The following is a 26,463-nucleotide window of genomic DNA, read 5'->3' as shown; positions in this document are numbered from 1 at the left end:
TATATTTATATAGGGAGCTGTTACAAAACATTACACAATTTTAAAGGCCTTCGTGGTATGTTGGAATTTTAGTCAATGCAATTCTTTTTTATTGAGGTTAACAAATTTAATTTACCCACTTTTTTTAAAATTACTGACTTGAAAACAAAGTTCGGTTAGTTGATTTCCAAAGACATTACATTTAGTTGCATTTGGTAAGCTTATCACTGTCACAATCCTCAGTCAGTGACAGGAATGGAATATGCAGCACGATTTTCTGTTTTGACTTGTGAGAGCCAGGACTTTTTAACCTTTACTGGACAATTCTGCCGCCTTGAAGTCACTGTTCTGGATCGGGGCGAATTACCATCACCCCGTAGACCTCCCAGAAACCTCTGGGCTGACGCTACTGGAGGGACGCTATCAACGCTCCAGCCCCGCCTCTGCTGGAGGTTGTCAGCCCTTCGCCATCTCCTGCTATGCCAAACACTCACGTCGAGCCTCAGATCTTACAGCCACCGTCAGCACCTGAGCGGATAGATCCAGTGGCTCCACTTCCGGCGTCATATCGTCTCGCTCCATCTCGGCCTGTCGACCTGTCGGCTTCACCTTGGCTCCTACCACCTTTGGCTGCACCAGACACCATCGGCCTTTCGACTACACCGGGTTCCCTCGTCCCACCGGCTCCCCCTTGGTCAGTCGTCACACCACCTCTCCCACGGACTTGTGGATCTTCCGCTATGCTCTGTTCCTCCACTCCTACGGCTGCAGCAGGCTCCTCCTTCCCTTCGGGTACGGCTCGGTCCTCCATAACACCACCATCGTTTCAATCCTCAGGCAGTCTGGCTCCTCCTCAGACGATCGTCGCCGCGGCATTGCCTAGGCCTCCTGTGCCAGTGATGTCGCTCTTCTCAATCTGCGCCCTGGGATCCATCGGCTCCGCCTCCGTCGGTCATCCCCCAGTTGACGTCAGCCTCTACTCCACCTTGTCTCCTCCCACCCTCGACTCCACCATGGGCTGTCGGCTCTGGGTCTGTGCATTTGGACGGATACCATCGCCACCAGGGTCTCATCATCGGTCTGTCACCATTCCTCCACCACCTGCTATCACCATCCCTTCGCCTTCTCCTCTTCAAGTCGTGAGGTCTCGCCTTCTGGGAGGAGGGGAGTACTGTCACAATCCTCAGTCACCAGACCAGTCACCGCAGCAAAATACATTTCCCATAATCCCTCCTGGCTCACACCTGCACACACTCATCTAATCAGCACCTGTTCGTATTTATTTCATCATCTGTGTATTTAGTTCCTCTGTTTTCAGTATTTGGTTGTCGGTTGTTGTTTGTGTATGCTGTGTTATGCACATTGTTATGGCTGTCTATACCTTTTTGTTTTATTTTAACACGTTTATATTTGTATCCAGTCTTCATCCGTCTTTATCCTCCTTATCCTGTGACAATCGCTGTATTGTCTACTTCTGACCTTTAGATGGAGACACAACACACTTTATTATAATGTAAATATAGTTAAATATAGATTTAAGTAGCAAATCTCTAAGTACATATTCAATGTTGATTTTATCATCTATGTTATCTTTTGTTTTCATTTTGATAAGTTTTCTGAAGGATCAGCTTTCCGCGGGCTTTTGAAAGTGAATAGACACAATGGTCTAACTTTAATAAAAAGAAAGCAGCAATCCAGCTGATGTATAATAAAACCCATTCAAGTGTCATGTCATATGTTTGCCACCAGAGATCACTATAGTATGATTTCTAGTTAATCATGGTCACCTATTTCTCATCTTTAATTCTCATACTTTAACTTTGCAGTCTGATCTCATTACATAGCCTACTATTCATTGACACATTTGCAACCTTTAAAGACTTAGCCTATCTACATGACACAGAAGTATGGTATATAGTACTGAATGATACTGTAAAAAACGGTCTGAAAAAAAAGTGATTTGTAGGCTACATTTAGTTTTAGAATGGTCTTTGTTTTGTTTGGTTTGGTTTTTACTGATTAAATATTCACTTCTTCCAGCACTCTTTTGCTCTCTGTGTTATTAACCCTCCTATTCAAACTGCTTTAAACTGCTTAACTGCTGGTTACTATTTATTTTTTTCTTTAAATTGTGTGACCTTTTCTCATTTAGGGCAATGAATGCATGCAAAGTTGACACATTGCTGTTTTGGAAAGGCTGTACAATTTTGGTGACTGTGTCGTTGTCAACCCATTCAAAAATAGTAGAGAGAGGAAAAAACAGAAAAGCTTTATTGTAGTTTGTTAAAGACTAAAATATGAGAACTTATGAAAGGTAAAGGCCGGGACACACCTGGGACAATTATTATATGTCTATAAAAAAAACTAAAAATTATATATATATAATTTCTCATATTTTATGTTTTAGTCTCTGACAAGGTGCAATAGAGGGGGGTTTTTTCACTTTTTTTTTCTTTTTGGAGAATTGGTCAAATTGATCAAAGTGACCCTCAATATTAATTTGCGAATCAGTCATCATTGGTTCTGATTTTAATCAGAAAAGACATACAGTATGTTGTCACAACATAACACTTGAAAGTCTGTTATGAAATATAATAACCTATACACTTTTCTTGATAGGCCATTGGGTACTAAAATCGCTTGCGTCTACTAAATATTTCTCACAAGGGCATGTAAAATTACAAAAGTTTAAATATATTTCAAATAAAAAATCACTGGACAACTTTTGCAGGTGTGGAGTCTTTATGGTTTGAAAGCAGTGTTTAGGACCTTTACTGTTTGCCTCTAGCTCTGCAGTATCACAGTTTCACTTTTAATATACAAAACAATTTAATTTTCCAGTTCCCTGAAACCCTGCACCCACATTGTTTTTGTGATAAGTCTGATCTGTCTATAAAGAATGCGGAAACTATTTCAACCCTTCATCTGAAAGAACCTGCAGTGTAAGTTATTGTTGAGCTGTTGTTTGAGTCTCTCTGTCTGAGATCATACTGTATGCAGTGTAATGGCAGAAGCCAGTATTTCAGTGGGACAGGACGGGTTCATCTGCCCAGTGTGTCTGGATCTACTGAAGAACCCAGTGACCATTCCTTGTGGACACAGTTACTGCATGCTCTGTATAACCAGCTGCTGGAATCAGGATGATCAGAAGGGAGTTTACAGCTGCCCACAGTGCAGACAGACCTTCACTCCAAGACCTGCCTTATGTAAGAATGTGGTGTTTGCTAAAATGGTTGAGAAACTGAAGACGACTAATCTACAAGCTACTGGATCTGGAGATTTGGAGTGTGACGTCTGCTCTGGAAGAAAACTCAAAGCCGTCAAGTCCTGTCTGGTGTGTCTGGAATCTTACTGTCAAACTCATTTTGAACGTCATGAAGAATTTCGCTCAGGAAATCCACACAAAGTGATCGATGCCACTGGACGACTCCAGCAGATGATCTGTCCTCAACATGGTAAACCACTGGAAATCTTCTGCCGCACTGACCAGCGCAGCATTTGTTACCTGTGTACAATGGATGAGCACAAAAACCATGACACTGTAACGGCTACAGCAGAGAGGACAGAGAAACAGGTAAATTACTGTCTTGGAATATATAATTGTTTTTTTAGTTGCTTCAGTCTTTTTTTCTGGTTTAAGAATAATTAATATTTGTGCACCATGAAGGGACAGTAACGAAACAGAGGAGGAGGGTGAACTAAAGCTATGGGTCAGGGTGATAGTGATGACGTGACGAAATGGCTCATGCATGCATATTAATAAAGTTATGCACAAAAAACCCATGATTGTTTAATATTAGGGATAAATAAATCTATGAAATATTCATCTCGCATAACTTAATATCCTTTACTTTTACATTAGTCGAGTCATTCTTTTTTTGCTTTCAGGATGAGTTATTAAATTATTACTTTTTATTTATTTTTTATCTAGGGGTTAAGCTCTGCCTCAGCCACCTGAGATTGGCAAGTCTTAAAAATTATCCTCAGGTTTTCCCACTCAAAATTATCCTCAGGTTTTCGGATGATGTGTTGTCAAGTCAAGTTTATTTGTATAGCGCTTTTCACAATACAGATTGTATCAAAGCAGCTTCACAGTATTAAATTAAAATAATACAACAAAGTTTTTTCCAAGAGGAATTTATTGATTGATAAAATTAAATTAAATATCCCCAAAATATCCCCAACTGAGCAAGCCAAAGGCAACAGTGGCAAGGAACCGAAAAACTCCATCAAGTGACCTAATGGTGTCCTAAAACTCCATCAGGTGACCTAATGGAGAAAAAAAAACCTTGGGAGAACCCAGGCTCAGTCGGGGGCCAGTTCTCCTCTGGCATTTATAAGCTAGAGGCCGGATTGTAGTTTGAACTGTAGGATTATAAGAATGCCTGGCTGAAGAAATGCGACTTTAATCTAGTTTTAAACTGGGAGAGCGAGTCTGTTGTCATCTATGAACACTATTACTTGGGAATTCAGAATCTCTAGGGTTCCAATAACCTGCTGTGCAGCAGTAACCACCAGACAAGACTTCAGACAATGAATATGCTTTAAGTCACGACTGGAGTTTCTCAAAGTAAACCACAGAGACCAAGAGATCACAACAGTTTATAAAGAGTAGATGCACGGGCAAACATACAATTACATACATTTTCTCTAAAATAAAGTGTTCGATATGTACAATTCAGCAAACTCCCCCCTGTTACTGGGCAAAAGCAAATTGGATTTTTGATTAGCTCTGCTTGTTGCCGAGTTAAATATATGTTATTATGTGAGGTTAAAAATAAATTCAGACAGCCATCTAGTCCATTTAGATCTCAAAAGCATAAAAATATTATTCCTGCAAGAATAATAAAAAATTCCTTCACAACAGTCATTCACAAAAGTCAATATTGTGCAACCACAGACACAGACGAGCGTATCTTCCTATTGAGTGGATAAAAGAAATAAATGTTTTTCGTTTATATATTGGTTGTGCCAGTGCGCGCCAGCAGGTGTGCGATCCCCAAACCCAGTGCAAGGCTATGCAGACAATATGGAAATATATATATATATAAACTGATTTCATTAAGAAGAACATTTCTTAGCTTTCGTTTCTTTGTCACCAGAAACATCTGGAACAAACACTAAGAAACTTCCATCAGAGAATCTGGCAGAGAGAGAAAGATCTTCAGGAGCTGAGAGAGGTTGTGAAGACCTATAAGGTGAGTTTGGCTACTGGTAGAAAAGTATGGTTTCAAACTCTCCAATCAGTGAGGATCTCGGTTCACTTCCAGTCTCACTGAAGCTCACTGTGTAATGTGTCCTGACAGCGCTCTGCACAGACAGCAGTGGAGGACAGTGAGAGGAACTTTACTGAACTGATCCGCTCCATCGAGAGAAGCCGCTCTGAGGTGACACAGCTGATCAGAGATCAGGAAAATGCTGCTGTGAGTCGAGCTCAAGGACTCTTGAAACAACTGGAGCAAGAGATCGATGACCTGAGGAGGAGAAACACTGAGCTGGAGCAGCTTTCACACACAGACGATCACATCTATTTCCTGCTGGTAACTGAGCCTTAGAAAAACATAGGCTATTTGTCTCTTTATCTGTCTACAGATTAATGTTGTTTGTTTTTGTATGGCTTTCTGTAGAGTGTCGAGGCTTGCTCTGTTCCTCCTAAAACTACTGTTGTGCCCAGAATCAATGCCAGTTCTCACCCCTTATATGAGGATGTGGGAAAATCTGTCCTTCTGCTAAAAAAGAAACTTGAGGATTTCTGCAAAGAAGAGATAAAAAAGACATCTGAAAGAGGTACAATAATGGAGATATTCAAAATTAGAGATACATAGTGTAACAAAATATATCTGCAAAGGAATCTAAAATTGGTGTTTCCTACTGAAGCACATCAACAAATGTTTTTGTGAAGCATCTAATGAACCCAAGACTTTTGAACATTACTTCATTTGTGAGCTTTATCAGTTTTCTGTTTACTTAAAAATAATACTTTAAATGCTGTTGGTTTCCATAGTGGCACACATTGAGATCATTTCCACTTCTGAGGAGAGCACTGAATGTAAGTCTTACTAATAAAATGCAAATACAATTATCTTCGATTCCCCCATTATACTCTTGCAACTCATGCAACATTTTTGTATCAGGTGATTATTCAAATCCTTGCATTAAGATGTATAGATGCATACTATTCTAAACCAGCTGGTACATAAACTCTCTCAGTTAGGAGTATCTAAAACTGTTTGTTTTCCTCATTGTCACTATTTCAAGCTAATAACTAATGAAATATGCCAGTGGTTTGTTTTGAAAGCTTTTATTACTGCAGTTTGACATTAATATATTTGCTTTCCTTTACAGTGCCACCACCCAGACCCAACCCAATGCCAAGATTACTGTCCTACCAACCGCAAATGTTAAAGAAGAGATCCTTAACAATACCAGAGTCACAGCCAAGACCTATCCTGCCGAATTCAAAGTATTGGAACTTCCCTTAACCCTGAGTCACAGGCCAGACTCTCCACAGCACCATGGTGGTGGTAATGGCTCAGACCATCTGACTCCTGCTCACCAAGACAAACGTAATTTCTTATGCTGATCAATTATGATTTGTGACACATGATTTGTGTCTCAATAAATACAAAGAATGTTTTTCCTATTATATCCTACAAATATTCTTGATATAACCCCATTATTCTTTGGGAATTCTACAATCTCTCCACCATTATGTGTATGTTAGAGGAAATGTATTTACCATTTCTTGATTCTTTATGATTTTTAAAATATTAATTAAATTATATCATTTTTTATCTGTAATCTGAAGATTTGGTAGTGGGGCAGTTTATTAAAACAATATTTTAATTATTTGTAGCAAATATAAATGTTTTTTTTTTTTGGGGGGGGGGGGGGGGGGTAATCCAGTTGTCTTTATATTTAGAAACAATATTTTACTTATTAAAGTTACTGAAGAGCAAATAAAGTTTGGTTAATGTGAATAATAACGACTTGGTATGGTATTTACTTCCATAGCAATCCGTTCTGTATTATAAAGTGTTTTACTTAGTGATAAACCACTGCTAACCATCCAGTCCACGAGTGAACTGTCTGTATGAAGCAAATAATCGATTTGCACATGTTGCTAAGCCATTTGACCTAATAATAATAATACATTTTATTTATGGTGTGCTTTTCTAGTACCCAAAGCGCTACAGACAGTAGCAAATAAAACAAGTAAAATACAGAATTTCAGAAATGATACACTACAAAGAAACACCCAAAAAAAAACAAGAACAAAAAAAAAACATTACAACTAATCAATACAATGAAGAACTAATCATATTAATCTATTAAAGCGTTCTTTTTATTATTATTATTATTATTATTATTTTATGGGTTTTTAGCTACGTCTTGAAACTGGCTATTGTGGGAGCATTTCTAACAGTAAGAGGAAGTGCATTCCATAACCTGCGTGCAGCGATAGAAAATGCTCTCCCTCAAATATTTTAATCTACAAAGTGGCTGCTGAAGAGTAAAAGAATCAGAAGAATGAAGAGAATGAGAAGGTTTGTGTATAGGGTAACTATGTCACAGATATAAGGGGCTGTTCAATGTACAGCTTTGTATGTTAGAGTAAAAGTTTTAATATCAATGTGCAACTGAACAGGAAGCCGATGCAGATTGTAAAGCAGGCCTGTGATGTGCTGACATGAGAGACTTTCGCACCGGGTAGTTTTAGGAACTTAGTTCTAGGAACTAGCCACCAGGGTGGTTCCCTGAGAAAAAATGGTTCCCTTTGGAACATTTTCCTTTGAGATGAGCAAAATCTGTGCAGAACCGATCAGTGATCACCGCGAGATGCATGCCGATTAAAAAATGTGCCCGAGTGTGCTCCTCACCCAGACGCATAACGCACAGGTTGTGTGTGTCCTCAGGAGTCAAAAACCTAGGACACAGAGGCACACACTTCCTGAAAAACTTGTTTGAGTGCTTCTCCATAACAATCGCCTTCAACACGCAGTAACATAAACAAAAGGTTCCTGAAGACAAGAAAGCTGATGGCGTACATCGCAGACACCCACAGGCACTCCGGTGATGATGTTGTGGACTGTCGTCGGCCAATGAAATTGTCATGTGTACACACATGCTTCAGGTACCGGTCATGCTGATGGCGTTCACCATAGCGTCAATCCAAGATGTAAAATCTTCACATATGCAGTTTCTTAACTTTATTCTTAAGCCTTATTATGAGAGATGAATTTACTTTTAGTTAATAAAAATACAAGTGTTTATTTTTAGTTAGCTATGGAGCCCCTAAAGGGACATGAAGGGAAAAAAAAATGAAATGGAAGAAAAAATTGTTGCGAGCGAACGCAAAGTTTCTCAGAGAAAAGTTTCACATTTTTCCTCCCATCTCATTTTTTATTTTATTTTTCACCACCATGTCCCTTTAGTGGCTATGTAGTTTGATGTATTTGTAAATTTAATTTAAATAATGTATTAGAAGCTAAATGTTCATGTTTATGTTAACTAATGTAGTTAACCAATGTTAACAAATGGTAAGTGTTACCAATATTATAATATTTTGTGTAAAAAAAAAAGATTCTTTGAAATTTGGTTCAGTTACGGGTAACTATTAGGAAGTCGTGTTTAACAATGAGGTCTAAATACTCTGATTGTATTTCAAAATACAAAATAACAGCAACATTAATTTTATTTAATTTTTTTTATTCTGAAAAAAGTCTCTAATGCTCACCAAGGCTGCATTTATGATAAAAAAATAAATAAAGTAAAAACAGTAATATTGTAAAACTGAATTATTACAGTTTAAAATAACTGTTTTCTGTTTTAATATTTTAAAATATAATTTACTCCTGTGGTGGCAAATATGGGTAAAACATTTTTTTTGCTGAATAATTTTTTTTAAATGAACAGCATTTGAAATAGAAATTGTAACATATACATGTCTTTACTGTCACTTCTGATCCAGTTAATGCAGCCTTGAATAGCTTGAATACTTTCTTTCAAAATAAAATAATCTTACTTTTGAATGGTAGTTTAGTTCTGTAAAATGTGGAACTACTTCCATGTTATTTATTCAGATCATTCTGCACCACTTTCTTTCTTCTGCTGAACATAAAATAAGATATTTAGAAAAATGTCGAAGTGTTTGTTTTTATTCATATAATGAATGTCACTGTGCCTGAAGGAGAATGATATTTCTTCATCAGACACCGATTATCACTTCACAGTTTTTCTGTTTCCCCTGATTTAAACCACAGAGATTATATATCACATTAAGAGGTAAGATCTCACTTCTGACTTGGGAGATTGCTAGTGTAGAACTTTAGGATGACCACACATCTGGACACCTCAGGATGGTTTGTGCTGACTACAGTTTGTTACCCTATATACCAAAATCACATACACGTAATGTTCAACATGTTTGTTATGTTCTGTTGTACATATTGAATAGTAGCTATTGTACGTTTACTGTTCTTGGAATGTGGCTAAGGTCATGTCTTATAAAAGACAACATGCCTATAAAAATCACCACAGCACTTTCAGCACTACTTTCAGCTGTAGTGTTGAAAATAAAAATTGTTTGGTATAAGTGGAGAAGAATGGATTTGTCGTGATGGAAGTGCAAAGTGGCTCCATAAGACTTATTTGTGAAATATACACATGAACGTGTGCATAAAATGATTGCACTGATAAACAGTGTTCATTAACTCATTTTAGTAACTAATAGCATAATTCAGAATTATATATGCAAAAAAGTGACTGAAATTAACTAAGAAAAAAGTCTCAATTGATATTAGCTTGTGTAGGGAATACCTGACCAGACGGAGATGAGAGAGAGAGTAGAAATGGCCATTACGTGGCCAAAACGTGCAAAAAAAAAATAGCAGCAAAACAATTACTCATTACTGAGAATTTTATTTTTCATTTTTCATATTATTCACATTTCACAGAATCTCAGAAGTTTCTTTGGGCTTTAATGGCCACCACTTTCCTCTGATGATTGATCAAATTTCTGTTTGAAAGGCATGACAATACAGCAGGACAAACACACACACACACACACACGTTGTTTTCATGCTTTATGGGGACATAGAATAGATTTTTATACTGTACAAACTGTGTATTCTTCTTCTCTGTGTCCGCCCCCAGGTTGTGGAATGCACTTCCTTTAACTGTTAGGAATGCACCAACACTAACAAGTTTTAAGAAACAGTTAAAAACCCATCTTTTTAAGATGTCTGTCTTAATTGTTGACACTCGATGTATATTCTATTATACTTCTTGTTGTTTAGTTTTTTTTTAATGTATTTTTAATGTATTTACTTTTGTATTGTACTTGTAGCGCTTTGGGTACAAGAAAAGCGCAATATAAATAAAATGTATTATTATTATTATTATTATTATTCTATCCCATTACACAAACCCTAACCCTAAACCATACCCATCACAGAAAAACGTTCTGCATTTTTACATTTTCAAAAAACATCACGTAGGATGATTTACGAGCTCTTCTAACCTTCCCCATAAGGACACACACACACACACACACACACACACACACACACACACACACACACACACACACACACACACACACACACACACACACACACACACACCTTTGCAGCTAGTTCATGACTTTTCTTGCAGTCTGGAGGGAAAATTACAGGATCCAAACATCCATCCAGCACATATTCCTCTCGACGGGACACAAGGCGGCCTCTATATTACAGAATACAAATAAGACAACTTCTCCATCTGGCTTTAAAGTACACTTTGATGTGCCAGCATGTCAGGGGATATAAAATGTATATAAAATAATACTTTTATATTAAAAACATAAAAATACATTTTATTAAAAAAAAAATATATATATATATATATACTATTTAAAAATATAAACTCTGTTGCTATGGTTTAGCATGGGGGGGGGGACCAAATCCCACTTACCAATTAATTTATATGGGGGAAATAATACAAATCTTACAGATGTGGCTATTGAAAGAAAACATATTATTATGACATTGTGTAAAAAAGGGCAAATGTACATTTTGAAACTTTATCAATAAAACTTAAAAGAAATTAGTTAATTAATATTTTTTATTAAGTAGTAAACTAATTAAACTAACTGTTAATCATCTCAGTATTGGTTGTAGACTATTTAATATCCAGAATTTGTTGTTATAATGTTTGGTTTACTTGTTTTGTGATTAAAGCACATTAATAGAGTTGTAGTACAGCCCACTGGAAAAAATGATGGAATCACAACACTTAGAGGATGTTCCCCCAGATTTTTTTACTTTATAGCAAACAAACAAATCACAGATATGACAAAACAAATATTTAATAACTTAACATTCTGGCTTCATGAAACAAACCTCAAACAAATACACTTATTTGATTATTATTATTATATTTTTTTAATGGCATGTCTTTTTCCAGAGCAAGTATAGGAAAACAATATGGAATCATCAAAAAACAAACAAAGAAAACACAATTATCATTTTGTTGCTACTCTTGAATTCTTGGAGGCATGGACTTCATTAATGAGAAACAATATTCCCCATCAAGCTGGTTCCAAGTTTCTCAAATGGCGGTTGACAGATCAGCTTTGCGGGATGGAGTCTTTTCATGGACCAGCGTTTTTCATTTCCACCATAAATATTCAATTGCACTGAGATCCAGACTGTTTACTGGCCATGTAATTCAGTTGAGATGCCTTTCCTGAAGAAAAGCTTAAACACTTTTTGCTCTGTAGCAAGATGTATTATCATCCTGAACATTTTTATTTCATCATCACTAAACCTATTTTCTATCGATGGAATGAGAAAAGTGTTCAATGTACACATGTGCATTTACTGCAATCATAAATGAGTTGGGAAATTTGATTGTTTTCTTCAGGCAGTCATCTTATCTTTTATTAGAGCGCCACCTGACAAAAGTTCCAGCATCCTCTCCTTGGCTAATGCAGATTCCCGATTCTCCACTGATTTTCATCCAATCATCCACACAACATGATTGCTTCTCTTTAGCACGCTGCATGTAACCTTGTTTTCTTTAAGTATTAGTACTCAAACAATTCGTGTGGCTTTTCTGTATGTAAATCCCATTTCATGCAGCTGGTTTCTTACAGTTTTGTCACAAACATTGACTCCCGTTTCTGTCCATTTGTTTTTAATTTGTTTTATTATGTATTTTCTATTTTAAAGGCATATTGCTTGAGATTTATATCCTTTATCGCTTTGACGTCTTCCTTGGTCTGCCCTTATGTTTTCCTTTATAACCTTCCTATAGTTTATAATTGCACTTATAGACACAGCTGACTCGGAACAACCAACTTTGGTCACACTCCGTGTTGAAATTCCTTGTTGTAAGAGTTTTATAATCCTTTCCATTATTTCAACAGACAACTCTCTTGGGGCCATATTTCCTTTCAATTAGCCAAGTCAAGCAACCCGTTAAGGTCTGTAAGCACTCTCTTTTAACCGCTGTGCTGATTAATTAGCATTTTAGACTTGTCCCAGTATGTTTTAAAATAGATATTAAAAGATGATTCCATTTTTCTTTCCTCAACATTGAGTGATTCCATACTTTTTTCCTCTACTTGATCTGGAAAAAGACATACCATTAAAAGAATCAGTGGATTTGTTTAAGATAGCATATGTTTTCATGAAGCCATTATGTTAAAACCTTTTTTGTTTCATATGCATAAGGTAAAAAAAAAAATGGGTGAACATCCTCTAAGTGTGGTGATTCCATAATTGTTTGCCATGCAGGGGTTGTAGTAAATCATTTGAATTACATGTTATGTTAACATAGTGTCCATGAGGTTGCAACCCGCTCTGTGTAGATTAGAATACAGCTTTTTCTAGAAGATCATCTGGTGTTAGTGAACATATTGTAATGCTATTTCTCAGTGCGGTTTATTGTAGGTAGGCTATTAAACTTTTTTAGCCTACCAAAAGTTACTGAGTGTAGCCTACACTCAGGGGCAGCTCTGTAAATCTGGGGGCCTTAAGCAGGATAATTTTGGGGCCCTGCCTTACAGTGAACAATGGAGTATTGCCACCGCAAACCAGCAACTGTATACAATCTAACCCTTACACATTTCATCTGTACCTCTTTTAACATGATTGGCCACAATTATTTAACTGCTGATTAAAGTACATTACTGAAAGTAAAGTAAAGATTACAGATTTGCCAAATTTCTGAATGCTTTGTAAATTTTAAAACAGCACTAACTGTTTTTGTCCACTAGGCGGCTAAAAACCTTTAGTAGCCTATTAAAAAAATCTTCAATAAAATTGTTGAATATACTACAGGTGTTGCTTGAGTCTCGATCTTTGAACTTCTTTTCCCTTTTCCACATTTTAAAAAGAGGGAGAAGTTGGACCAGTAATTTCTTTGCTTCCTTCTAGTGATTTAAAGTGATCTAAAGAATATTTAAACATATTCTTTAAATATTAAACAATACATATTCTTCTGTATTGATGTATCAAAGAGATTACAAATTCTACAATTCTACAAAAGATTCTAGTTTGAGTTGGTATTTATTTTTTATATATTCCAACTACAAAAACACTACTTCAGTGAACAATCATTAGCCAAATGTGTATATAAAATGTTTAGTTATAAAATATACATAAATCTAATAAAAATTCTAGGTAACACTTTTTACATTTTACAGTAAAAAAAAAAAACATTTTACAGTGTCATTGTTACACGTTACATGTAGTTCATACAAAAATAATTCTACAGTAAAAACTGCTTAAAGTGTGGATTTCGTTGGAGTAGCGCCTCTACTATAATGGGATAATGTCCAATATTATGTTATTTGCAATAATTAAAGAATGATGTAGGTCTAATTATTTTTACAGTCATTGTATGTGTTATTATTATTTGTTATTTACCTTTCAAAATAGTTTATTATTCTTTTCTGAAAATATAAACAATACAAACAGGGTTTCTACAAAGTGTGAATAAGTGAAAAACCACATGGTCCCTAATTGAGCTGATGACATACTGTGTAGCCTAATTATATTTATGTGCCTTTATATTTTTACAGTCCATTTTCGCTAATATATCAGTGTTATTTGCATTTAAACATTTTGTATCATTATTTTATTATGAAAATAGACACAAAAGTAACACAATCCCTTTAAAAACGTGACAAAGGCGTTATAAACGTTATAAAAAGGCCCTAAAAGCTGCCAGGGCTGAGCACCTCCGCAAACTAATAGAAAACAACCAAAACAATCCAAGGTTTCTATTTAACACCGTGGCTAGACTAACAAATAAACAGACGTCACCCGAACAAAATATCCCGTTACAGTTCAGTAGTAATGATTTCATGAACTTCTTCACTGAGAAAATAGAAAGCATCAGAACCACAATTATAAACGTTCAATCTTCAATCGCGCCTTACAATTCAGCTTCAATTATCACCCCGAAAGAACAATTACAGTGCTTTACAACTATAGAACAAAAAGAGTTAAATAAACTTATCACTTCATCTAAAACAACAACATGTTTATTAGATCCTATACCAACTAAACTACTGAAAGAAGTGTTATCTGTAGTGGAAGAGCCTCTCCTCAATATTATTAACTCGTCTTTATCTTTAGGTCATGTTCCAAGAACATTTAAACTGGCAGTTATAAAACCTCTCATTAAGAAACCACAATTAGATCATAATAATCTAGCAAATTATAGACCCATTTCAAATCTTCCATTTATGTCTAAAATATTAGAAAAAGTGGTGTCCGCTCAACTGGGCTCTTTCTTGCAACAAAATGATATCTATGAAAAGTTTCAGTCTGGATTCAGACCGCATCATAGCACTGAAACTGCGCTCGTTAAAATCACAAATGATTTACTTTTAGCTTCTGACCAAGGCTGTATCTCAATACTAGTTTTACTTGATCTTAGTGCTGCGTTCGATACTATAGATCACACAATACTCTTAGATCGACTACAAAATTATACTGGTGTTCAAGGACAAGCACTAAGCTGGTTCAAATCATACCTATCTGACCGCTACCATTTTGTCTATTTAAATGGAGAAAAATCGATCATAACTCCAGTAAACTATGGAGTGCCGCAGGGATCTGTATTAGGCCCTCTGTTATTTTCAATATATATGATGCCACTTGGAAATATTATAAGGAAACATGGAATTAGTTTCCATTGTTATGCTGATGACACTCAAATATATATTTCATCACGGCCGGATGAAAACGCTACATTTTCCAAATTGACAGAGTGTGTTAAAGATATAAAAGATTGGATGACGCGTAATTTTCTTTTATTAAATCCAGACAAGACAGAGGTAATACTTATCGGTTCAAAAAACCGCCCACAAAACCTCGCACAATACAACTTTAACATCATAGGATGTCCTGTTACTTTATCCTCTACAGTAAAAGACCTGGGTGTTATACTCGATTGCAACCTGTCTTTTGAAAATCATATTTCTTATGTTACAAAAACAGCCTTTTTCCACCTTAGAAACATTGCTAAGCTACGTAATATGCTATCAGTTTCTGATGCAGAAAAGTTAGTTCATGCATTCATGACCTCGAGACTGGATTACTGTAATGCTTTATTAGCTGGTTGTCCTGCATCCTCAATAAACAAGCTACAGTTAGTCCAAAATGCCGCCGCTAGAGTTCTTACGAGATCAAGAAAATATGATCATATAACACCGATTTTATCATCACTGCATTGGTTACCTATAAAGTTCCGTATTAATTACAAGGTATTGCTACTGACTTATAAAGCCCTAAACGGCTTAGCTCCAGTCTATTTAACGGATCTTCTATCGCCCTATAATCCATCGCGCTCTTTGAGATCACTAAATTCAAGGCTTTTGGTCATACCTAGGATATCCAGAACCACCAAAGGAGGGAGAGCATTTTCACATTTGGCTCCAAAACTCTGGAATAGTCTTCCTGATACTGTTCGTTGCTCAGACTCGCTCTCCCAGTTTAAAACTAGATTAAAGTCGCATCTCTTCAGCCAGGCATTCATATAATCCTACAGTTCAAACTACAATCCGGCCTCTATCCAATGCCAGAGGAGAACTGGCCCCCGACTGAGCCTGGGTTCTCCCAAGGTTTTTTTTTTTTTTCTCCATTAAGGCACCTGATGGAGTTTTAGGACACCATTAGGTCACTTGATGGAGTTTTTCGGTTCCTTGCCACTGTTGCCTTTGGCTTGCTCAGTTGGGGATATTTTGGGGATATTTAATTTAATTTTATCAATCAATAAATTCCTCTTGAAACAAACTTTGTTGTATTATTTAAATTTAATACTGTGAAGCTGCTTTGATGCAATCTGTATTGTGAAAAGCGCTATACAAATAAACTTGACTTGACTTGACAAAGAGAAACCGCACGGTCCCTAAGTTGAGCGTCCTTTGCACAAGCCAGCAAACGCGGAAGTTCGCGTAATTTAAGGTGGAACGGATAGCCTCAATAAGAAGCTGCGAATAACAAGCTGGATTCAGCCTCGTCAATAATTAAACTATTTTTATTGTAATAAGTGTCTATTGAGACAAAGATATTTAGTTTTTTTTTCTTTCCCAGAACTAGTGTAAGCCATGCTGATTCAGCATAATTGACGGACAGCTAAGTTAGCTAACGTCAGCTGCACCAATTTCCAACTACCGACTTTTTTCATTAGTTACCCAGCAAACACAGAACATTGGCACAACGTAGCCAACCTTCTAGCAACGTTTTATCAACATGCCCAAAAGGTTGCTATGAATACGTTGTGTGGTGAAGGTTGTAACAGCGTTGTCACAATGTTGACATTGAACCACAGTTCAGGGCCATGCCAACGGTGTCTTGACAACCACTGGACTACATATGTACTCGTCACTGCCCTGAAGCGCGAAAATCAGCCTTTTAAATTTCAACGAACACCACAACCACTCGGAGTTGCACAATTTTGAAAACGTACTTGGTTACTAACGTAACCTCGGTTCTCTCTAGAAGAGGGAACGAGTACTTGCGTAAGTATCTTACGCTAGGGGAAAACCTCTTTTCCTCGAGATATTGAAGCCAAAAATTATCCTTAATTTTGCAATAATGTAAAACGCATTGCAGCAGCATGCAGACATGGGTGAGACAGCTCGCGCGCCCATTGGCTGCTCTGCGGCAACTGCACCAGCCTATCGATAGAGGCCCCTCATGACGTCAGAACCAATGAGGGTGCTTCGCGCCCATTACGTCATGTCCCGCCGAAAGCGGGTGGGGCTAGGGCTATAAATACGGCCCAGAGAGGCTGGTTTGGTCAGTTTTTTCATCGCTGAAGCGAGAGCGTGACGCATGCACGGCAAGATACGCAAGTACTCGTTCCCTCTTCTAGAGAGAACCGAGGTTACGTTAGTAACCGAGTACGTTCTCTTACGAGAGGTTCTCTCGTACTTGCGTAAGTATCTTATGCTAGGGGAACACAGTGTAAAACGCCGTGCGTGCTTGAGACATAACACTAAAGTCCCAAGGGCAGGTGCCCGGGGCTCATACAGTGCCTAATCACAAGGGACTCACAGAGAATCCGGGAAGAGGGGCTAGAATAGCATCATTCCTGTAATATAGAGCTCTGATAAGAGCATATTATATCAAGTGTTCCACACAGCCAGGGCGAACTCGGCCTGGACTGATAAATATGGGGGACTTACGCACTGCCCACAGAAGTATACATACGATCAGTGATCGACGCTCTAGCAGTTTCAGCATCCTGAGCCGATAGCATCGGGCGGGCAATACTGAAAAACTAAACCGAGAGCAACCTAGCTTGTAAAGCGGGAACCTCGAGGTTATAAAACCTTATAAATGTAGACGGGGAGGCCCAGCCTGCCGCCATACAGATATCTTGCAAGGCAATCCCACTGGACCAAGCCCACGACGAGGCCATGCCTCTTGTGGAGTGCGCTTTGACACCTATCGATAGAGGCCCCTCATGACGTCAGAACCAATGAGGGTGCTTCGCGCCCATTGCAGGCCCTAGGATGTGTAAGCTAGCGCTATAGCATCAACTATCCATCTGGATAGACTCTGTTTTGATGCAGCAAGTCCCTTAGAACGTCCGCTGAACAAAACAAAGAGCTGCTCCGTCTGTCTGAAAACAGATGAGCGAGACACATAGGCTCTTAACGCCCTGACCGGGCAAAGGAAGCCTGCGTCCCCTTCCTCTTCAGATACCGGAAGGGCCTACAGGGAGATAACCTGTGCCCTAAATGGTGTATTGTGGGATTTAGGAACATATCCGTGCTTTGGTTTGAGTATGACTCTCGAGTCATTTGGCCCAAACTCCATACACGTCGTGCTCACTGAGAGCGCTTGCAAATCCCCTATGCGCTTCACTGAAGCGAGAGCCAGAAGAAACACTGTTTTGAAAGACAAGAGTTTCAGGTCTATTGACTGTATTGGCTCGAATGGGGCACCTTTCATGGCTTCCAGAACCGTGGAAAGGTCCCAAACGGGAACTGAGGGAGGTCTGGGAGGGTTCAGCCTCTTAGCTCCTCTAAGGAAGCGAATGACCAGATCGTTCCTTCCTAATGACTGGCCAAGCGGTGGTTCAGCGAACGCTGCTATGAAGCTCTTGTAAAAAGGAGAGAACCTCCGGCACCCCACAGCGTGTCACACCAGCTAGTGAACACAGACCATTTTGAGGAATAGAGCCGCCTCGTAGATGGAGCTCTAGCCTGTGTGATCGTGTTTAACACTCCCGCTGGGAGGTTAACGGGTACCCGTTGATGGCCCACACATGTAGGGACCAAAGCTCCGGGTAAGGATGCCAGATCGAGCCATTTGCCTGCGAGAGGAGATCCCTCCTCACCGGTATCGGTCACGGGGCGGTACTCGTCAGCTGCATCAGGACTGGAAACCAGACTTGGTTTGTCCAAAAATGGGGCGACGAGTAGCACCGGGCATCCGCTCTCCCTGATTCGCTCTAACACCTGGGGTAGGAGCGTGACAGGGGGAAACGCATAGAGCGGGCAGCGGGGCCACGTGAGCCAGCGCATCCCTGCTCTTGGAGAAAAATTCCTGACAATGAGCGTTCTCTTGAGACGCAAATAGGTCTATTTTCACTCTGCCAAATGTCCTCCATAGCAGTTTGACTGTCTGTGGGTGTAAAGACCATTCTCCTGCCGGAAGATAGTTTCTGGACAGTCTGTCTGGTCCCACATTCAGATGGCCGGGCACATGCGCTTCCCTGAGCGAGCGCAGATTGTGCTGAGCCCAGACCAGGAGGTGTTCCGTCAGCCTGTGAAGGATTCTGGATCGGATACCTCCTTGGTGATTTATATAAGCCACCACTGACATGTTGTCCTAACGGACCAAGACGTGGTGTCTTTTATCTGGGGACAAAAAGCGCCTCAGCGCGTTGTCGACTGCCATCATTTCCAGGCAGTTTATATGCAGAAGCTTCTCCCGTTCCGACCACTGGCCGAATAACGGTCTGCCCTCGAGCAGCGCTCCCCATCCCGAGGTTGAGGCGTCCGTAGACACCACCTTCACACTCGAGGAAGTCACCAGGCTTACTCCTGACCGGTACCAGTCGGTCACTGTCCAAGGTTTCAGAGCTGCGACGCATTTCTGATCGATCTTGAGGCGCGCGAGACCGGAGGTCCAAGCTCTGCGCGGCGTGCGCTTTCAACCAATACTGCAGCGGGCGCATGCGAAGCAGACCCAGTTGAAGCACTGAGGATGCTGAAGCCATGAGAACCAGCATCCTTTGAAACTTTTTGAGCGGGACTAAAGCGCTGTGGTGAAAAATCTCTGTCATGCGCTGAATACTTAGTCTGCGCTGCGGCGACAGCTGTGCTGTCATAGACAGCGAGTCCAGATCTGTGCCCAGAAAATATATTTTCTGACTGGGAGACAGCGAACTCTTCGCCCAATTGACTGTGAGACCTAAATTCTCGAGGTGATCGAGTAATATGGTCCTGTGTTCTATGAGCTCCGACTGTGATCGAGCTAGAACCAGCCAATCGTCCAAATAATTCAGCACTCGTATGCCTCGGAGCCTGAGGGGTGCGAGCGCTGCATCCATGCACATCGTGAATGCGCGAGGTGCCAGGGATAGGCCAAATGGCAGGACTGTGTACTGATATGCCTGACCCTCGAAGGCGAATCTCAAAAATCGCCTGTGACGTGACGCTATTTGTATTTGAAAATAAGCGTCTTTCAGATCTATCGACATGAACCAGTCCCCTTGGCAAATTTGCGAGAGGATTTTCTTGGTCGTGAGCATTCTGAACCGTCGTTTCAGAAGTGCTTTGTTTAGTCGTCTTAGATCTAGAATGGGTCTGAGACCCCCGTCTTTTTTGGGTACCAGAAAATATCTGCTGTACATGCCCCCTTCGCTCTGAGCTTGTGATAAGGGTTCTATAAGCCCCTTTGCTCAGTAACTTCGCTATTTCGGCTCGAAGTAAATGTGCTACTTCCTTTTTCACCGTAGTATTGATTCGCGCTGCTTTGCGTTGCGGGTGTCGACTGAACTGTAGCGAATAGCCTCTTTCTCTAATGTCTAGCACCCACTTCGAAACCCCGGGTAGCCTTGCCCATGCGTTTGCACGAATGGCTAGGGGTTGAATGCAAAGCGCGATCTGGTTGCTCAGCGACAGAGGGGCTTCAGTGTGCTGCAACATAAGCGTCGCGCTTATGACATTTGAGGCAGGGGGCGCGCTGATAACAGCGAGCAGATTGCCCGTGCTCGACTCCTCTTCGGTGGTCAACCGAGAGGGGGAGGGCTGGGCGAGTCCCGTAAGACCTGTCATGTCTATGTGTGAATGTGGGCGTGGGATAGCGGGCACATTTACAACACTGAGAGCATTGTCCGCCTGAGCAGAGCGAATGCATGTTGGTTTCGTTTTACAGAAACCTTGAGACATGCAGAACGTAGTGTTTGTGGGCACTGGGTAGTGGGCACATTTACCACATTTAATGCGCAATCGATCTGGGTCGATTTCATGTGCGCGAGCCCTGTGTGACGGGCTGTGTTTCTGTGTAGGAATGAGCACTGGGCAGTGGGCATTTTGTCTACACTCATAACACCATCGGCCGTGGCCGGAACACCAGAAAATACACTCTTATGGGATTTATCTGGGTAGCCGTAAAAGCGGCGTTTCTGTGCAGGCAAGCGGGCTGTGTCGCCGACTTGTTTACTGCAGAATACACTGGAACAGTCGCATTTACTGGAACTGAACGAGCGAGAAGTTGCCATAGAAACAGAGAGCGTCAACATGCTGGCGTTTGTTTGCAGGCGTGCGTGTATTACAATAGGCTCGTCCACTGCAATATTGACATTTCCAGAGAAATGTGTGAGAATGGAGGTAGATCCAGCCGCAGCTGGACTAGGAACACTCTCTTTTCTCCTTTCGCCAGTGACGCACGGAAACCATAGAAACGGTGCTTGGGTGCAGGCGAGCGGGTTGTACAACGCGCTCGTTGGCTGCAAAAATACACATCTGCAGTCGCCTTTTCAGGGAACTGACAGAGCGAGCATTGACGGCATAATTTTATCTGCCGGTAGACCCGGGATCAAACACAGGTCTCTCACGCAAAAGCCTGTGAATCTGCCACTGGGCCACAGGGGAAGACACATAGACATGTAGTTAGCGCGAGTATTATCAGAGAGCGTCAACATGCTGGCGTTTGTTTGCAGGCGTGCGTGCATTACAACAGGCTCGCTCACTGCAGTATTGACATTTCCAGTCGCCTGAACTTCAGAGGGGAATGAGAAATAGAATTCGGCCCGGCCGCAGCGGGACATAAACACTCTTTTCTCCTTTCGCCAGTGACGCACGGGAACCATAGAAACGGTGTTTGGGTGCAGGCGAGCGGGTTGTACAACGCGCTCGTTGGCTGCAAAATGCACATCTGCAGTCGCCTTTCAGGGAACTGACAGAGCGAAGCATTGGAGGCATAATTTATCTGCCGTTAGACCGGGATTCGAACACCGGTCTCTCGTGCGAAAAACCAAAGATTCCGCCACTGAGCCACAGGGGGGAACACAAAGGCTTTCAGATGCACGAGCATATAAGAGCGTCAACATGTTTTCTTCTGCGTTTACTTGCAGGCGCTGCAATATTTATATTTGAACTGAGAAATGTGTGAGAAAATTCAGGTCAGTCCAGCTTAGGAGGGACTATAAACACTCTTTTCTCCTTTCGCCGGTGAGTGACGCGTGAATGGGGCGCAGGGGCAGGGTAGCTTTCTTGTACGTAAAGAAAAACTAACCCCGACCGTCCGCTTCCAGCCTCCCCTGTGAATGGCGCAGTTTGCGCGGCTCGAACAGAGGGAGAGAGAAGGCTAGCCCCGTGACCGTCCGCTCCTGACATCCCCTGTGAACGGCGCGGTTTGCGCGGCTCGAACAGAGGGAGAGCAGGTATCATCCTCCAAGCAGGCAAGGCAAGCGGGCGCACCGGCGAGCTTTGCGGGTTGGGGGGGCGGAGGCGCAGTCTCGGAGAAGGATGCCAGGTGAGTCCGCAGAGTCACCATAGGCAGTAACTAGCTCGCAGTGAGGGCAGTCGCCGTCAGCGAGCGCGAGAGCTGCGCGTCCTCAGGAAAGGGGCGTCTTGAAAAAGACGCCCGGCTCTTTTAGTGCAATGAGAGTGTGTGTCGCGGCGGCGAACACACACATACACAAAACACAGTAGCAGAGAAAAGGATATGTACGCCGGAAAGCGTGAGCAGGGACGGCGACTGAAGGCGGCGAGTTGTCGACCGGCAGCTTCAGATGCAGAACAAATCCCACTGAGTGCTTGAATCAGACGGCGCGGCTTCCTCTCAGGATCCAGCGATGCGTAAGCTCGCTGAAGAGATAAAAAACTGACCAAACCAGCCTCTCTGGGCCGTATTTATAGCCCTAGCCCCACCCGCTTTCGGCGGGACATGACGTAATGGACGCGAAGCACCCTCATTGGTTCTGACGTCATGAGGGGCCTCTATCGATAGGCTGGTGCAGTTGCCGCAGAGCAGCCAATGGGCGCGCGAGCTGTCTCGCCCATGTCTGCATGCTGCTGCAATGCGTTTTACATTATTGCAAAATTAAGGCTAATTTTTGGCTTCAATATCTCGAGGAAAAGAGGTTTTCCCCTAGCGTAAGATACTTACGCAAGTATGAGATAACCTCTCGTAAGAGAACGAACCTTAAGGGTTGTTTTAAGGACATGTTCGTGCATGTCCATAGACAGCCACTCTGAAGCGGTCAAAGGCGATTCTAAAAGAGTCAAAAAGTCGAGACAGGACCCATCGTCAACATTTCTGTGTCCACCACTCTAGTTCATCCAAAACAAACTACAAAATAGACTCAAGGTGTTAAATACCGGAATTATCCTTTAAGTAAATGTGCTCACCGCGACAGTTAAAGTCACCCACGCCCTGTTAAATGATTATAGCATAAGATACGAAAGCACCCATAGCCTCGTGACATCTTGATTTGGTGGTTCTCTTCCATAATTGCTCAGTCACTGATGAGCTCGTTTTAATGAATGAGTGTGAGTGTGTGTGTTTTGTGATTTATGAGGACAGAAATGTGTGTGTAGCCTACTGTTTTGTATTCACTGCTGGTCTCTGTCGCCAACAGCCGATCTAAATTTAGCCTCACGTGAGGCAGCAGGAAACAGGGGGGCAATGCTCTAAAAATATCCCCGCTCCTACCGCTTCATCCTTCTCTCCATTATCTTGAACTTTTCATCGTCAATCTTTTTACGTACATTCCCCCTTCGTTCTTTTATTTAATCATTTCACATAGGCTCCATGAAATTCACGAATGCATTAGGTTACTTTTCTCTTTTTTCCATTATCCTTATCTATTTTTTTGTTATCATTGTAGCCTAGCTATTGGCTATAGGTTCTTTTTTCTAGCTGTCTCAGTGAGATGCCTTGCTGTTTTTAATTGTTATATTATAAATGATAGCCTATATGATTATGAATCATTCATCACTACTTTTTAAACTCTTAAATGCATGTTTCACCAATCTAACAGGGATGGATCTCTACCTGTCGCGATAATATAGAACTCCCCTGATATTAGAGTAACAATTAGGCTACAGAAGAATAAAATAAAGCATATTTTGTTACCTTTTGGAGATTGGAAGGGTTCAGTTTGAGCAGATGTTTGTACCATAATTCCCAGTACATTCAGCATCTGGCTCATATTCGCAATCTCAAACATATTCTTAAAACTATTTTCAACATCAAATCAATATTTTGATCGCTGACAGCTTCTTCACCAGATCCACCATCAAGTGACAGTGACACTAATATATGATTGCATTCAATAAATGCTTTGCAGTAAATCACTGAGCCATTTCAAGTTTTTAATATGATTCTTCCCATTCTTTTGTTTTCTGCCTGCGGAAACTATGAGTGGGACGTCACTTCATCATTGTGTATCAGACATTACCACCTTGTAGAATAAAGGTGAATTGCACTTATTCAGTCATCAAAGATTCAATTATTGTTGTGCAGAAAAAAATATACTTACACTGTTACACACCTCGGGTCGCTAGCGACCCATACAAATTTTTCTTGTTATATTGTTTAATGAATTGATTGAGGAATTGTAAGAAGGTTGATGTCTAACTTTAGAAAACAAATTAGGAGGAGGGTGGCGAATGACGTCCGGGTTCACTAAAGACCCAAGGTATGCGTTTGAGGGTTAATTAATGCGGCCTCTCATCTTTAATCAAAATAACTTCCTCTCCCTCTTGCTGCGACATCTGTTCTCTGATGGACAACCCGTCACTCACGACATCACAGCCAATAACAAACCACAGCCGTCCAACGATTCAATAAATTCCCATTAAAACAAATCAAGTGCCATAATTGTTCGAGAAACCCTGTCTCTCGGATAGGCCTATAATACGTCACAATAAGGAAGAAAAGACTATTGCGACTTCCGTTTCATGCCGACTTTGCCAACATGACCACAGAGAATCATTAAAGTGAAGAGAAATATTGGCTATTTCATTTCAAATAGGCCTAAAACCAAAATCTTTTTTTGCATTGCGAAATTTTTGACAGAAACTACCATACATGCTCTCTTGTCAAAATAAATCACTTTCTTCCACTGATACAAGTTGAAATAGCATGCAGTCGATGTCAATAGAGTTTGCCATTAGCATGTTGCTAAGATAAGCTTAAAATACTCACTGATGATAGGCTAAACAATCACTATACTAAGCTGAAGAAACTAATTTACTCTTTTTATACACTTTCTTTTATTTGTACTTTTCAGTATTGGATCAAATATAAGCTTACTATCAACATTTCTCTCACCATAAATTATTGTATGTTTCACAGAGCATGTCATGCATTCTGGGAGTGCCTTCTCAGTAAATGACATTTGCAATGCTGCCTTACATCTTGGCTAAAACAAGGTGTCTTAGGGGGCAGATATATGCTAGCTTTTGGAAAAGCCTTCCTGTCAGCGTCTTGTTATAATGTCTTGGCCATGAAAAGTCACTCTATAAACTCTGCATGTGTTCATCTGTGTGGGCTGTGCATTTCCAAGTTTTCCGTCACAGATTTTCTCCTTGAAGTGCATAAGCTGTGCATGTGTGGGATGCTCAAGCACACGTGCCGCTTGTTGGGAGAATTTTATCAATTGAACCAACGATGCATATTTGGTTCACACACACATATTTGCTAATAGAATTACTGGATTTGAGCGCACAAGTCTGCTTTCTCACTGTCAAACACACACTGTAATGATTTGACTGTCTGTCTCTCTTCACAGTTTTCATATTACATTAAACAGCGCTTTAAGAATTACAATTAATATTGTAATTCATTTCATTTACATAAAGATGTAAGATGTTACTAGATTTATGTGACCATATGTCAAAGAAATGGTTTGAAATAAAAATCAGCAAACAGATGAGTCCAAATAGATTTTATAGATTAGAAATCAAGCTTTCTGTTGATTATATGTTTAAATTGGGGACTGAATCAGAATTCATATGGTGTGTTTCCTTGTCGTCTTACTGCATCGGCAAGAAATGTCATATGCTGATAAACAGCCTGGTTGCCATGGTGATGATACATTAAATCCACATGCATCAGTGTCTTTCGATGTTTGCAGGTTCAGATTGTATTTATCATGCCCAATCACACACAATCTGTCCAATGGAAAACTGGTGGTACAGAATAAGTTCACTGCCTTTGTGTTATTTAATATCAAAATTGGCACAGCTCTCATTCCACATTAACATTATGTTCTGTCATGAAGGAATGAAAGAGTGTCAGGAACTGAAAGCATCTGGCAGGATTAAGTTATTACAAATTACAGCTTTAGAACTTCACAGAGATATTTTGCAGATTTAGAGCATTCAAATTTATACATGTACTATTAAAAAAACCTTATCTTTACTTAGCAGCTTTATACAAAAAATAAAAATAAAAATGGACTTGTCGCACTGGATTTTACTGAAACTATTTGATTTTGAAGCTTATTGAAATG

At 40.3% G+C, this 26,463-nt stretch overlaps 1 protein-coding gene and 1 long non-coding RNA gene across 2 annotated transcripts in view; both read left to right on the top strand.

The window, feature by feature from the left end:
- The window catches only part of LOC309481864, a 107,174-nt gene that overhangs the window by 36,128 nt on the left and 44,583 nt on the right, over window positions 1-26,463 (top strand). The gene's annotated exons all lie outside the window — the stretch shown is intronic.
- ftr63 (finTRIM family, member 63) lies at window positions 2,828-6,864 on the top strand. Its single transcript, XM_082146876.1, has 6 exons — window positions 2,828-3,553; window positions 5,082-5,177; window positions 5,286-5,519; window positions 5,607-5,766; window positions 5,984-6,028; window positions 6,325-6,864. The coding sequence occupies exons 1-6, from the start codon at window positions 2,984-2,986 to the stop codon at window positions 6,459-6,461; spliced, it is 1,242 nt and encodes a 413-aa protein (XP_082003002.1). The 5' UTR covers window positions 2,828-2,983; the 3' UTR covers window positions 6,462-6,864.

Source organism: Leuciscus leuciscus (genome assembly GCF_965113295.1).
Source record: "Leuciscus leuciscus genome assembly, chromosome: 19".
Taxonomy (NCBI): Eukaryota; Metazoa; Chordata; class Actinopteri; order Cypriniformes; family Leuciscidae; genus Leuciscus; species Leuciscus leuciscus.
Note: the sequence above shows the minus strand (reverse complement) of the source record. Positions and strands in the feature narration are given on the sequence as shown.